The 14,754-nt window shown below is 42.0% G+C and overlaps 2 protein-coding genes across 2 annotated transcripts in view; both read left to right on the forward strand.

The window, feature by feature from the left end:
• Positions 1–14,754, forward strand: part of LOC122666802 (ABC transporter C family member 10-like) — a 108,306-nt gene that overhangs the window by 23,515 nt on the left and 70,037 nt on the right.
• LOC122655530 (agamous-like MADS-box protein MADS2) lies at positions 8,187–9,455 on the forward strand. The gene is made up of 2 exons (XM_043849724.1): positions 8,187–8,371; positions 9,272–9,455. The coding sequence occupies exons 1-2, from the start codon at positions 8,187–8,189 to the stop codon at positions 9,453–9,455; spliced, it is 369 nt and encodes a 122-aa protein (XP_043705659.1).

Below are 14,754 nucleotides of genomic sequence, written 5' to 3' on the forward strand. Positions count from 1 at the left end.
GTGGTTCACGAGGATGATTTACGGAAAAGTATCTCCTCCAGTTCCCTACCCGGTCCAGCTCCTTAGTCCCTCTACTAAGGGGGGTGGATCCCACCCAGATAGAATGTTCGGGCAGAGGTAGGGTGGTCATTGCTCCCTTATTAGAGGGACTGGGGAACTGACCGGGGCAGAAACTGGAGAAGATAAAGATTTAATCCGCATTATCTTAGAAAAAAGAGATGACTTCTTTGTTTTTTTTTAAAATCCAATTTTAGCTTTCAAGCTTTGCTAGCAATCACCCAGGCTTATATCAGGAGAGCATTCCGGTTGCTAAAAATTTTTATTCCAGTAGTGGATATCAGGTGACGAAAGAAGATTCATTTACTTCCATTTTGTTATTGGTTTCATGGCTTCTTTAATTTGTGTAAATTATAATTCATTACTTACTATGAAAAGAGATGTCTCTGAAGAACAACCTTATTGGATGACATTGGTGTAGGATGAATTGTTATGGGCAGCAGCATGGCTCCACCTGACAGCCAGAACCCGTCCTGAGCCCAAACCGGGCTTGGGCTAAGATTTATAGCCCTAAGGGTGGGTTAGGGTTGAAAATCACCGACCCTGGGTCAGGGTTAGGTCGGGCCCAATTTGAGGTCTCAAGCTAAGTCTAACCCGACCTTGTAATTCACTTATATATAAATGATCCAAGGTCACATTGTTATTGATTGTATGTGTTGATTAAGTTCTTACCACCCCCCCCCCCCCCCAAAAAAAAGTGTTGGTTAAGTAGCTTTTTTTACCTCCCCCTAAAAAAAAGTCAAGTAGCTTTCAAATTTTCTGCATCATGAGAATATTTCTTGGCTAAAATACGAATTGCACTTTTCCCACTTATGTTGAACACATTGTGGGTCAGCGTACAACCCCTACTTCTCCCTTTTGCATCCTCATGGTCAGGGCCAATTAAGGTCAGTTTGATCCAGTCCTGAGGGTGGGTTAGGGTTCAATTTTTCAGGCCCTGAGTCAAGATCAGGTTGGGCCTGGGCCCAGTTAAGGGGACTTAAGGTTGGGTTGGGGTTTTAAAAAACTCGACCCAACCCGACCCTATTACAGCCCTAACTTATAAGTTTTTTTTGCATTTTTCTAAAAATTTTGATAGGTCACTCATGCCAAACAGAGATCGGATAACTCAAATATCAAGGTTCAAAATTAAACCAATATAAATAATGGGAAAAAGATCTCTGTTCGGGAGTGTGACCTATGCCACCACTCCCATGAGTCTATCTCGTTCCTCCCCATGTGAAAAGACACCTTTGCCACCTTGTTTTAAGGAGGAGAGAGATAGATTCATGGGAGTACTGGCATAGGCTACACTCTGGTACAGAAAACTGCTTCCCATAAATAATTTAAGGGAGAAAGTTCTCTGTCTGGGAGTGTGGCCTATGCCAGCACTCCCATGAGTCTATCTCTCTCTTCCCCATTTGAAAAGACACCTTTGTCCCCTTGTTTTGAGGAGGAGAGAGACAAACACATGGGAGTGCTGGCATAGGCCACACTCCCATGCAAAAAACTACTTCCCATAATTTAAATAGAATCTTTTGTGCATGTGTATGGAGAGCTGATAATGCATAGAATCAGAGGATGGCGAAAGTGTACTGGATCCACCATTATGAGAACCATCATATGGGCATTTAGACTCGTGGTGCTAGAAAGAGCGTCAGATCAGCTCTGATGGAGGAGTCTGATCGTGTCAGATATTAAAAGAAAAGTAAACCAATAGGATTGAGGAGATTGTAAAGTGCATCTGAACGCCTACACACTGAGATGGACAACTCATGAACTTCAAAAAATCACCTCGCAGTGTGGCAGGCGACGTATCAACCCATCAATGGTTCGTACAATGCGAGAAAGGAGAAAAACTGAGCCTTCAAGAATCTATGCGATGCGGTCTATGAGACTCTTTATGAGTTCCATATCCGTATTACAGAAATGGAAATCTCATTTCTCATCAACAACCCCTTTTCAAAAGTATTCATAAATACGCTTGCAGTATTTTGTCGTTTTCTCTTCAACTTTCACCAAAAAAAGGAATCTCGTTTTCTCTTCAACCCCTTTTCAAAATTATTTCACGAATAAGGCATCAAAGCCGAAAAAATGCACAACGTGGGACCCGACTTGAAGAAAAACCCTAGCCCTCTTCCTCCTCTCATGCTCTCTGTCACGCCCCTGACTGCGGGGGCTCCGTCATCCTCCCCTCTTGGTCACACCACCTCCGACCCTAGTAAATCTTGGACTAGTCTCTTCCCCAGTGCTTACCCCCATTCGCAGGGAATGGAGCTGGAATATGTCTGTCCAAAAATCGTCGACGGCATCAAGCTTGCAAATTGCACCCAGGCTGACACAGAAGCAAAACACGAGAGATGGGAAGCTGCTCTGGTTGGCTACATTTTAGGCCCCAAACCCTCTTATGCGGCTATGAAAAAGTTCATTGCCAGTAGATGGCAGCATGTGGGAGGGGTTGACGTTTATGGCCTGAAAAGTGGAGTGTTTATCTTTGATTTCCAAAGTGCAGAGCTCAGCCACCAGGTTTTGGAAGAAGGGGCCTAGAACGTTGGCCCCAGGCCCCTTATTCTTAGGCAATGGTCGCCCGAATGCTCCCTGGTTCGACGCGAGGTGTCCGAACTTCCCGTTTGGATAAAACTCTGTGGTATTAGCCTATACCTTTGGGGCTCCCCAGGTAAAATAGCTTCGGTTCTTGGTAAACCCCTATTTGTCGATGCGATGACCACCAACAGGGAACGGCTCTCGTATGCTCGCCTCTGCATCCTTGTCAAGGCTTCGGAAGGTCTTCCAGATTTCACCTCGATTGACGATGATGGGCTCCGGATCACCCAGCCGGTGGAGTATGTCTGGAAACCTCCATGTTGTAAGTTTTGTAGAATTTTTGGCCACTTAGATCACAATTGTCCCCTGAATGCCTCACCCCCCACACAAAAAACTAGTCATGATTCCTCTGGGGGTTGGCATGGGGTGGGAAAAAGACATCGAGGTCATCGTCGGTCTTTCGAAACTCCTTCCCCAAACACAGCCACGCCAACTGAGCACACTGGGCAAAACTCCTCCATGGAAGAAGATTTAGTTCCCGATGTAGAGCTGCCACTAGTCGGTGAGAAGCGTGATCGCGATGAGATTGATGAATTTCCCATCATTTCGGAGATTCCCTTGGTTGCCAACCCTAGCCCCCCAGACTCGATTCAGCTCAAAGCCAATCACCAACCAACCCCACCCCTCCCGACCCTATCCCAACCGCCCCCTCCTTTAGAACCATCTCCCAAACCCACCTCCACAAAACCCAACACTCCACGTTCCCGAACTCATCCCAACTCCCCACCATCCCACACCTCCCTTGGCCCTGCGGCCCCCAGCACCACTAACCAGGCCTCGCCTGTTACAGACCCCAACCCCTTTGCCTCCCTTAGTGACCTCCCGGAGGATGCTAGCCTTGCTAGTGATTGCTCTTGCTAGCGTGATAGAAGCCGGTTTGAAGAGGCCGTCACCCCTCTCCAAACCCTACCTTGTTCAATGATGCATAAAATCGGATGTTGGAACATCAGAGGGTTTAACTCCCCTGATAAACAACAGGCCATGAAGTCTTGGATCTCCTCGAACTCTCTTTGTCTCTTTGCTCTTCTAGAAATCAGAGTTACCAGCAACAACATTCATCTCGCCGCCACCTTCCTCCCCTCGCGTTGGCGGAACCTATCTAACCACTCTCAGGCTCGCCTAGGGCGTATATGGATCTTTTGGAATCCCGATGAAGTTGATCTTTCTATCATACAGTCTTCGGACCAAGTGATGACTTGCAAAGTCCACCTCCTTTCTGATTCCTCTGATTTCTTCAGTTTGTTTGTCTATGCTTCGAATAGCTCTATTGATCGTCAAAACCTTTGGAATTCTCTCCATTCTGTCTCTCCGGCTTCTACAGAATCGTGGACCATCCTGGGTGACTTCAACTCTATCCTCAAGCCTGATGAAAAGGAGGGAGGCCGGCCGGTCCATTTTAATGCCACTAACTCCTTCTCTGAATGCGTTTGGGACACATGGGTTTTTAACATGAAGTGGAATGGCTTCAAGTACACCTGGTCCAACAATTCCAGGGGGCAGGATCGTATCTCTTGTAAGTTGGACAGGGTTCTCATCAACCCCTCTTGGTTGGATCGCTTTCCGTCCTCTTCCACCTCCTTCCAAGCTCCTGGTATCTCCGACCACTCCCCTGTTGTGGTTTCTTTCGGTTCCTCCGTCAGTCGCAGGGGCCGCTCCTTTAGGTTCTTCAATCATTGGGTGGACAATCCAGCTTTCCTCCCTCTGGCCCGAGATTGTTGGCAATCCACCTCCACTGGGAGCCCCATGTTTCGGGTGGTTTCCAAGTTATGGCTGGTTAATGAGAAGCTCAAGGCCTGGAGCAAGCGTACCTTCCATGACTTGGACAATCAAATTCTTCTCCAATCCTCCAAGGTTTCATTTCTCCAGGCCCAACTCCAGCATCAGCACTCTGACTCCCAGCTAGCGACAGAAGAGCGCGAAGCAGTCTCTACCCTCAAGACCCTCTCTATGGCCAGAGAGGCAGAGCTTTACCAGAAATCTTGCATTCGATGGTTGATCGAAGGAGACGCCTGTACAGCCTTCTTCCATCGGGACCTATCCAACTGCCGCAGTTTCAATCGGATCACTTCAATTCGGAATGATTCTGGCAACCTAATCGAGGGGGATGATGCCATTCGGGCAGAGGCAGCTTCATACTTTGGCAACCTTTTCGGTAGCTCAACCCCTATTATCTTCGCCCTCATCTTTCCCCCCTCCCACCGGATCCTTTTCGATAATGAATCCAGGTTCCTCTCCAGGCCCAATACCCCCGCTGAGATTAAGAAGATGGTGTTTAGCTATGATGACAATACAACGCCTGGAACCGATGGCTTTGGGCCGCTGTTTTTCAAGGCAACTTGGGATATCACTAGTCCAGATCTGTGCACAACCATCCAAGACTTTTTTCATAGCAAGCAAATGCTGTAAGAGCTCAAACTTTCTAGGATGATCCTCATCCCCAAGTCTGACTCCGCAGAATCCTTTGGTGATTACAGGCCAATCTCAGTTAGCCCTATCATTTACTGATTTATTGCTAAGCTCTTAAGCAACAGGATTCAACTGGTTCTCACCAAATTGGTGGATCCTAACCAAGCAGCCTTCGTCAAGGAGAGGAACATTTCGAACAATATCCTTCTCAACCAACAGCTTCTTCATCAATACCACCTCCTTAAAGGGATGTCGCAGTTCATTGCCAAGCTAGACCTCCGCAAGGCCTTTGACTACATTCAATGGAGTTTCCTCTTCACCCTCCTCAACAGCCTCAACTTCCGCCCCACCTTCATCTCCTGGCTTGTGGCCTGCATAACTCGTCCCAGCTTTGTCATCTCCATCAATGGTGCCAATTCTCCCCAGTTCTGGGCCAATCGGGGTCTCCACCAGGGTTGTCCTCTGTCCCCCTTGCTTTTTCTCATTGTGATGCAACACCTCACTAACCTCCTTAGTGCAGCCATCGACTCCAATCAGATTGAGCTCCACCAAGACTGCCTTCAACTCAAACTTGTCAATCTATGTTTTGCGGTGACCTTTTGCTCTTCAGCAGGGCCACTACAAGGTCTGTTGAGGGTCTTCTTCAGGTCCTAAATTCCTTCGCCTCTTCATCGGGTCTGTCCATCAACTACCAATAGTCCGTAATGTTCTTCGCCAATTGTGATCCCCCCCCTTCAGTCCAGTATCAGCAACATCCTTGGTGTGGCAATTGGCACCCTCCCCATCCGCTATTTGGGCATCCCCTTGTGTTCCCGGCAGCTTCACTATGAAGATTTCTCTCTTCTTCTCAGTCGGATTTCCAATCGTCTTGCGGCCTGGAAAGTAAGCTGCTGTCCTTTGTCGGGCGCCTTCAGCTTATCAAATCCGTCCTCATGGGGATTATTTCTTATTGGGTTCAGGTGATTAAATTCCTAAAATACATTGTTCTTGAGATTGAGTGGATATTGGCGAAATTCCTCTGGTTTGGCCACAACCTCAAGGGTGTTCACAAGGTGGCTTGGTGTGATGTATGTGTCCCATACGCTGAAGGGGGGCTGGGCCTTAATCGCATCGGAGACATTAACATTGCCGCTCTCATGAAGCACTTCTGGGCCCTTGCTAGGGAGAAGTCTTCTCTTTGGGTCTCTTGGATCCAGCAGAAATGGCTTGTCCACCACTCCATTTGGTCCTTTCACCCTTCTCCTTCTGCTTCTCCTTTTTTGAAGGCTATTATCACCACCCGCCCCCTTGCCTTGGCTAACACCACTTGGCTGCTCCTTGATGGTCAGAAAACCCTTCTTTGGCTGGACCCCTGGCTAGATAAGACCCCTCTTTCTCAGCCCGGTCTGCTCATTTCTCAAGCTCTTGGGAGATCCATCTGGGACAGGGTGTCGTCGCTGATTGTCAATTCCACTTGGCTCCCTTCCCCCCCTCCTGATCTTGCACTTCAGAACATTTGGAACCAAATTAAGAACCTACGTCTCTCCCCCGCTCTTTCCCTTGGCACCCCTTGGTTTGGTTTAAGTCTCGCATGCCCAGATTCAGTTTCGTCACTTGGCTGGCTCTTCGTGGAGCCTTGACCACAAGAGATAAACTTTTCTCCTGGGGGATTATCCAAGACCCTTGCTGTGTCTTCTGCAACTCCTCACCAGAGACTTTTGAACACCTGCTTTGCAGATGTCCCTTTGGCTCTTCCATTTGGAAAAATATTCTGGCCATCAACGGATACACCAGATCCCTGCTGGCCAATCTGAATGATGAATTATCTTGGTTGAACCAACACTTCAAAGGTTCCACTGCCCCTCAGTTGGTCAAGAAGTTCAGCTTTTGCAGCTGCGTGTATCAGATCTGGGCGGAGCGCAACTCTCGTATCCACAACGGAACTGAAGTGCAAGATCAGGAGGGGATATGATTATCAATGATACAATGCTACGCTTCCACCATTACAAAGGCAAAGTCAGAGACAATGCCTATCACAGAGGCTTCATGGCTTCCTGGGGAATCCAACTGGTCTTTCACTACGACTACCATCACCCTGCACAAGTGAACCCCCCCTAGATGCGGTACCATAGCCATCAATTGCGATGGTTCCATTCGCGAGGGTATGGGAGGTTATGGTGCTATAGGGAGAACTCATCGCGGCACAGCAGTTTTTGCAAAAGCTGGAGCGTTTCCCACCACCAACATTTATGAAGCGGAGCTATAGGCGATTAACTTTGGGCTCCTAGCCGCTAAAGACCTGGGTTACCACCAAGTGAAATTTTCTCAGACTCCATCTCTTCGATCGAGGGGATCAACGGAAACAGCGCCTCCCATTGGCACGCTTGGATAAGATGTACAGAATCCGTTCCCTCTCTGAATCCTTTAGCTCTATTACCTTCAACTTTTGTTACAGAGACAGTAACCATTGTGCCGACTGGCTCGCCGGCCTCGTTCATGTTCATACAGAGCTAAATCTTTGTACAGATGACCTCCCTACGCCCCTTCAACGTCTTATGTTTTAATGACGCTGCAGAGAGAACTTATACTAGAATATGCTAGGCTGTAACTACATTTCCTTTATTTAATTAATTTACTTATCCTTTCCCCCCAAAAAAAAAAAAAAACATTAAAGCTTGAACTTCTGAGAGATCTGACGTGACCTTACTATCTTAAAAAACTTGTCTTAACCCTTCAAAACTTAAAAAAAACAAAAAAGATCTGACGTGACCTTACTATCTTAAAAACCTTGTCTTAACCCTTCAAAACTTTTAAAAAAAAATAAAAAATAAAAAATCTTCAGCAACACTCTGGTTCGATACGTACCAGCTTGGGACCTGTTGCATTAAATGTTGCAGCAGTTAAAGGTTTTCACGTCTCCGACTCTTTTTCCCAAACCTTCTTTTTACCTTACATTTCCTAATATTATTTAATTTAATTGTTTAGTTTTAGGACACTAGGGGCTTATTGGATAATGTCTGAGCTCCGGAAGGAAAGAATGGACTAAAACTGTACAGAACCAAGTCTGAAAAAGTAGAACTCTCACTGCATCTCTTTCTCTGGAACTTTGCTTTCTTTTTTGGTGTTTTCTTTTCTTTTCTTTTTCTTTCTCATCTTCTGAGATGGGGAGAGGTAGAGTGGAGTTGAAGAGGATCGAGAACAAGATCAATCGGCAAGTTACCTTTACGAAACGAAGAAATGGCGTTTTGAAGAAAGCTTATGAGCTTTCGGTCCTTTGCAATGCTGAGGTTGCTTTGATCCTCTTCTCTACCAGAGGAAAGCTGTACGAATTCTGCAGCAGCTCCAGGTAAACTAGATTTAAAAAAAAAAAAAAAAAAGGGATCAAATTTACTGTGTTTTGGTTTCAGATTCTTCATTTCTCCTCTCTATTCTACAATTTATTGCTTTGAGTTCTGATTCTGCTTTTATATATAGTGAACGCCTGTTGAGATGTTTGGTTTATACTTTCTACTGTTAACAATGTTATAGACTCATGTTTACCTTTTCATTTCTGTAAAGCTTTCGGTTTTAGTAGTTTCTATACGGTGATCTCGTTTTTGTTTGTAGATCTGCAACTGAATCTGGTAGAAAAAGTAGATCGGTTATATCTGTATTAGCTGCAAATTTTATCCTGTTTTCGACTATAAATTCTGTCGATTTTTTTTTTAAATTTATAGTTTTTCTTACTTATCCTCGGATCCTCCTAATCCCCTTATAAGTGATGAAAATAATGTCTTCGAACAGCAGGAATATTTTAGATTTTTAAGATAAGTTTAAATATAAATCGAGCTTGCAAGATTTATGCTCTTAAGGGAAATCAAAACTTAATGATTCGAAGTGAAGGTTGCTTGAGTGCTCAACCATTAACTCAAGCTAAACAAGACAGCTAGCAATTGCACTAGTGTATGCGATTGTGTCCTTTTTTATCTCCTTATTTTTATTTATTAGAGTTCTCCTTCTTCTTTGTCTTTGTCGGAGACTCAGAATCATCATCATCATCACCATCCTCTCTAGTCGTCCTTTTTGGGTTAAAGCCTAAAGATATAGGAATTTTTCGTGCTTCTCCTTCGTCCTTCTTGTATTATGGTTTAGCTAATATTTCTTCTGAAAAGACAAATTCATGACTCATGTGCCATGAGTGAATCTACCTCCCATTAAAATATCCTTCGTTTTGTTTCATGACTCTTCTTCTCTCGCTTGCTTGCAGTCTATCTCCTGCTCTTCCATCCGAAACCGATGGATCTCCGATTGCAGTGTCTTCGAGCGGTAGTCCTTGGATCCAGCTCCTCTCCAGTGCACTTGTGTGCCGGACGGTGTCCAGCGCATATCGTGCAACTGGGGGCTTCGATCCACACCATAGCATGCATCCCGATGCAATGGCGTGTGGATAGAGACCTCCCCAGTCGGCCGAAGTGCGCTGGACATTGTCCCACGCGGGAGAAGAGCTCAATCCGTAGTCCTTAGTCCAGGGTTTCTGAAACTACTCTTTCCGCTCGAATTTCCTGGCTGATTGTTCATATGATATTATCTCGGCATCCTTTCTCTCTTTCTCTCTCAATAAAAAGTTATGGCTCAGATCTCATGATGCTCCTTTTCCATTTGTGTAAACCAAATAGAAAAAAGTCTCATTCTGGACCGTGATGGTTCTTCAATTCTCAGGCTGCACTTTTACAGGGTTTCTTTCCATAAAAGGTTTGGTAACAAATCTTTGATGATAGATCAATTTAAGCCTCTTAATAGTTCCTCCACGAATCCATGTGATAGATTTATAATCCTTCTACTTACTTGATGAAATAACTTTTCTGACCTATTTGCTGTTTATTAACTGTGAAAACCTCTTCCCTCTTTGTCCATGTGATAAAGAATATGCGGTCATTCTGAGCCTAAACACATTGAACAATCCAACCACATCTCTTTTTCACCATACCAAACCGCTAAAATCTCTCTACCTCCATTAAGGATGGCCAAAATCTCGAAGATCAGAATTTGGTCTAAAGAGGTTTAAACATCATGACCTTCTCCGTTATGTGGTATGAACACGTTTTCTTCTCCCAATCTAAAACCTGTCAGGTCCATGGTTGTGCCCAATTGGGCTTGTGTTTTAAGAATTAGTAGTTATATGATATTTTTGTAGATTTATTATGAAAATACTTTCATCTTGGATTTGGAATAGATAATTTTAACAGTGTGTTATCATTCCTTAAACAAATGATTTATTTTTCCATTACAGATGGGGTCTCTTCCAGTGTGTTATTTATTTATTTATTTTTTGATAAGAACTACCACTGTGTTATTTTTTAAACAAATGATTTATTTTTTCCCTTTTTTATGCTTTTTTCTTTTGGGGGTTTTCATCTTATTGAAAAAAGAATCGGAGGAGGAAAAGAAATAAGATCAATGTTTCCCAAAATATTGGGAAACATGGGTCAATCCTCTTCGGTTCGGATACTTTGTTGTGTTGTTTAAGAGATGTATTTCATTTATTTAAATCCACCACCATTGTCCTCTTTCACTCTTTCTTTCTGTTTCCTTTCTTCTCCCTTAATCGTTTTATTTATTAAAATAGAGCACCACGATTGTTCTTCTTCTTCCGTCCCCTAGTCTATTAATCTCAAGGAATTCGGAGATGGAGAAAAAGATGTTGAGGTTTTCTCTCCTAATATTTCTTTTTTTCTTCTACTGGGTCTTTGCAATTTCGTGGAACCATATCCTCCCGCTCCTTCTCTCCACAGCCTGCTGCCTTGGCATCAGTAAATACCCTTGCCTGAGTTAATCCCTTCAATTTAATCCATTGTATCACTTATATGATGAAGTTAAAACCCACCCCAATGTATTTTTTTTTTATTTGTCTTACTTTATTCTACTTTCATATTTATATTACTGATTTGTTGATTTGTGTTCTGTGCCACTACTCTTTATTTCTTTCATTTCATGTAGTTGATGGCATTGATAGGTGTTTTTCATACTTCGATTACAATGACAGGAATGGAGTTCGTAATGATAGACGCGGATGGCGAGGAAACATACATTTTTGTGGTAGGAGAGCAATCCAGGGGAATCCATTGTCTCGCGACACCTATATGTGCCGAACTTTTACGAATATATTAGAATTCTAAAAGATTTAGATGGAGACTATATACTCCAATCTTTGCATTTATGGGTTTGTTTAATTTTGTAGTTTTATTTTTTCATACTTTGATTATAATGACAGGAAACAATGGAAGTTAAAATGATTGATTCCCAAGAAAGAAAGTGTTTAAAATGATTGATTCCCAGGGGTATGAAAATGTCTTTTTTATCGTAGAAAATCTGGAAGCCAAACCTTCATATAGTGGTAATTATAGAGCATAATTGTCATTATATGAAGGTTTGGCTTCCAGATTTTCTACGGTGAAAAGTATATTTTCATACTCATAGGAATCAATCATTTTAAACATCCTTCTTTCTTGGGAATCAATCATTTTAACTTCTATTCTTTTTTGTCATTGTAATCAAAGTATGAGAAAATAAAACTACAAAATTAGACAAACCCATAAATGTATAGATTCTAATATTCAATATCAATAAGTTTTTCAACATTCAAATTCAACAAGCTGAGACAGCCAGACAAAGGTAAATTGTGATGTTTATTAATAATTTTTATACTACTAATATACCCATTTCCACCCATTTTTATATATTCATTTAAAATTTTTTTTTGGAATTGAGAAAGCAGAAAAATGTTATCTGTAAAACCGTTTTTTGGAATTTGGACAGATTATCCTTCGGTCGTGCAAATGTAGTTTGTTCATTGATTTTTTAGATTAAATGTAAGTGTTTTAAATGACTATTTTAATTTACAAATAAAATTTGTAAATTGTTGAATAATGATTTTATGTTTTTTTTTTACAATTTCGGACGAAATTAGCTTCTACAACACCCTTGGTTTGGGATTTTGAAATGAGACGTAACTATTGGTCGGTGTTTGCACAAGTAATGGTTGAGTATGATACTTTTATTGGTCTTCCTTCTCCTACAGATCAAAATTGGAGAAGCATAGTTCGTTTTGCTATGAATCAATCTATTAAAAAGCACAAGTCAAAAAAAAAAAATACTCCACTTACGTGGGTTAAATTTATCCCAGAGTCCTATCCGTACAATATTTATATGAATTCTACAGAAGGGAAAAATCTACAGGATCATCTTGGCATAGTTTGAATCTTACGAAATCTTAAAGTCCATAAAAGAGAGAATGTAAGAGTTTCTTTGTTTTAAATGTGTTAAAATTTATTTTATTCATAGTTTTATTAATACAATTTAGGAAAAAAGTTCTCTGTCCAGGAGTGTGGCCTACGCCAGCACTCCCATGAGTCTATCTCTCTCATCCCCATGTGAAAAGACACATTTGCCCCCTTATTTTAAGGAGGAGAGAGATAGACATATGGGAGTGCTGCTGTAGGCCACACTCCTATACAAAAAACTGTTTCCCTATAATTTATTTTAATTGTAATTTTGGGAGCTTGAGGAGGAATTTATGAGGCGAATAGCGCATCTTCTCTTCGAATTTTTTCGTTCTGTTGGATCGTTAAATGTCCATGTTCTTTCTCTTAAATGATGTAAGAAGTTGCATTGACGACTTTACGAGCATTGTTTATGTTTTATTGGAAAACACTATTTATGTTTCTACGTATTTTCAAAGTCCATTGACATGGATTGTTGACAAACATTTGAAGAGAATTTTCAAGAAATCGTGCTTGCTCACATCTTTATTTGAAGTAGACAAGAACAAATTTTAAGAGAATTTTCATGAATCTAATGGTTTCATTGAGGAATTTCAAAGAATAGAAAGAGATGATGCCAAAGAGTTAAAAAAAAAAAATAAAATTATTGTTCTCTCTTCCCCCAAGTAGATAACAGAAAATTTCATTTCCCTCAAAATGTCATCAAATTATTATTATTATGTTTTTATGGAAAAATTTCACTGACACCCCCCTACACGTATACAATATCTCAGAAACTTACCGTGCTTGTTCAAAATGTCACAGACACCCCACAATTAGTATCCAAAGGTGAAATATCCATTTTATTCTTTAATTATTTAAATAAAAGGATAAAACTGTCATTTCATCTTCTTCCCTAAATATCCATTGTATTTTTTAATTATTTAAATAAAAGGACAAAACTGTCATTTCATCTCCTTCCCTCTATGGTTGCAGCTCCGGTGACCATCACCTGCTCCGCCGAGATGAAGGGAATCCCTGGTTTCGCCTCTTCCTCTGGCAACCATCTCGGGGTGCCGGGGGAAGAGGTGAAAGCAGGAGAGGAAGGGAAGAGGACGATTGTGGCACTCAATAACTGAGAAAAGTAATTAATCACCTTTAGAAACTTGGAATGGTAATAATCATTTGGGAGATCAAGAGGTGTCCAACAAGACTCATCCATGGAGTCCTTGAAACCAGAACCATCTTCTTTCAATGGCAATGCAGCCATCACAGTGGCAGTATATATGAGTCTCTTTACTGTTCCTGATCTTAAATAGGACTTCACTATGTTCTCCACTGATGCTACGGTTGCTTCAGTTGTGTCTTTTTACTGTTTAATCATCAAAATCTAACAAAAATCTAGTGAGAATGAATGAAGAATTAATTAAGAGATTCAAGAAAGAGAAATTAACAGACTTGAGAGCCCTGGGTGCTGTTTTGATAGGGAGTGGCCAGATGGAACACAAAATCGCAGCCCTGGATGGCGAGATTGAGCTCATCTAGGTTATAGATATCAGCCTTGAACAGCCGTAATTTGGTATTTGCTTCAGGGAAGTTCTTGAAAAGTCCTACCTTCGAATGGTCATCTGTGAATCAATTTAACAAAAAGGAATTGACATGAAAAAACAGAGAGAGAAGAGAGGTCATATGTGAGTCAATTCAACAAAGGAATTGAGATCAGAGAGAGAGAGAGAGAATCATCTGTCAGTCAATTTAACAAAGGAATTGACATGAGAAATAGAGATAGAAAGGTAACTGTGAGTCTCCGGCGGTTCATTTTTTTTTGCTTTCCCCAGATTCTTCAAAACCCACTTCGTCTCACATCACCACAACCCAAATCGTTTTTCTTGGAAACCGATTGTTCACTGCTCGAATCCGACCAAAACTCCCCCGAATTCTTATGCGCGAGAGAAGAAAGAAATCCATGAAAGTTCGCTTGTGAGTTGCCATGGATTCTTCGTTGATGTCCATTTTTGCCTTTTTCCTGCTTCACAAACAGAGAGAAAGAAACCCACAGAGACAGCAGAGAGACGACGATGGATTCTTCGCTGATGTCCATTTAGCATTTAATTTGTAGGGTTAGGGTTAATTTGTAGAGTTAGGGTTTTTATTGGGTTGGATTGCTAAGAGCATGGTCGGGCGGGGGAGACTGGAGAGGATGGTGGCGGGGTTGCAGGGGAGCAAGAGAAGGAGGGCTGGAGTGGGTGGCGGGGGCGGAAGAAACAGTAGAAGGAGAAGAAGGGGAGAAAAAAGGAATAAAAAAAAAAGTATTGAATAAAAACAAGGGCAAAATTGTCTTTTTCTAAAAACTAACTTCTAACATCATTAATTTATCATTAAAGGTATTATAGGGATTTCACTGTGGTAAGGGTAATTTTGCCATTTAAAAAGGGTTAACAGACACTTAACTGCAGAGACTAACGGAGTGGACTAAATTGAAATAAATTCA

The sequence above is a fragment of the Telopea speciosissima genome, chromosome 1, assembly GCF_018873765.1.
Source record: "Telopea speciosissima isolate NSW1024214 ecotype Mountain lineage chromosome 1, Tspe_v1, whole genome shotgun sequence".
In the NCBI taxonomy this organism is placed as follows: domain Eukaryota; kingdom Viridiplantae; phylum Streptophyta; class Magnoliopsida; order Proteales; family Proteaceae; genus Telopea; species Telopea speciosissima.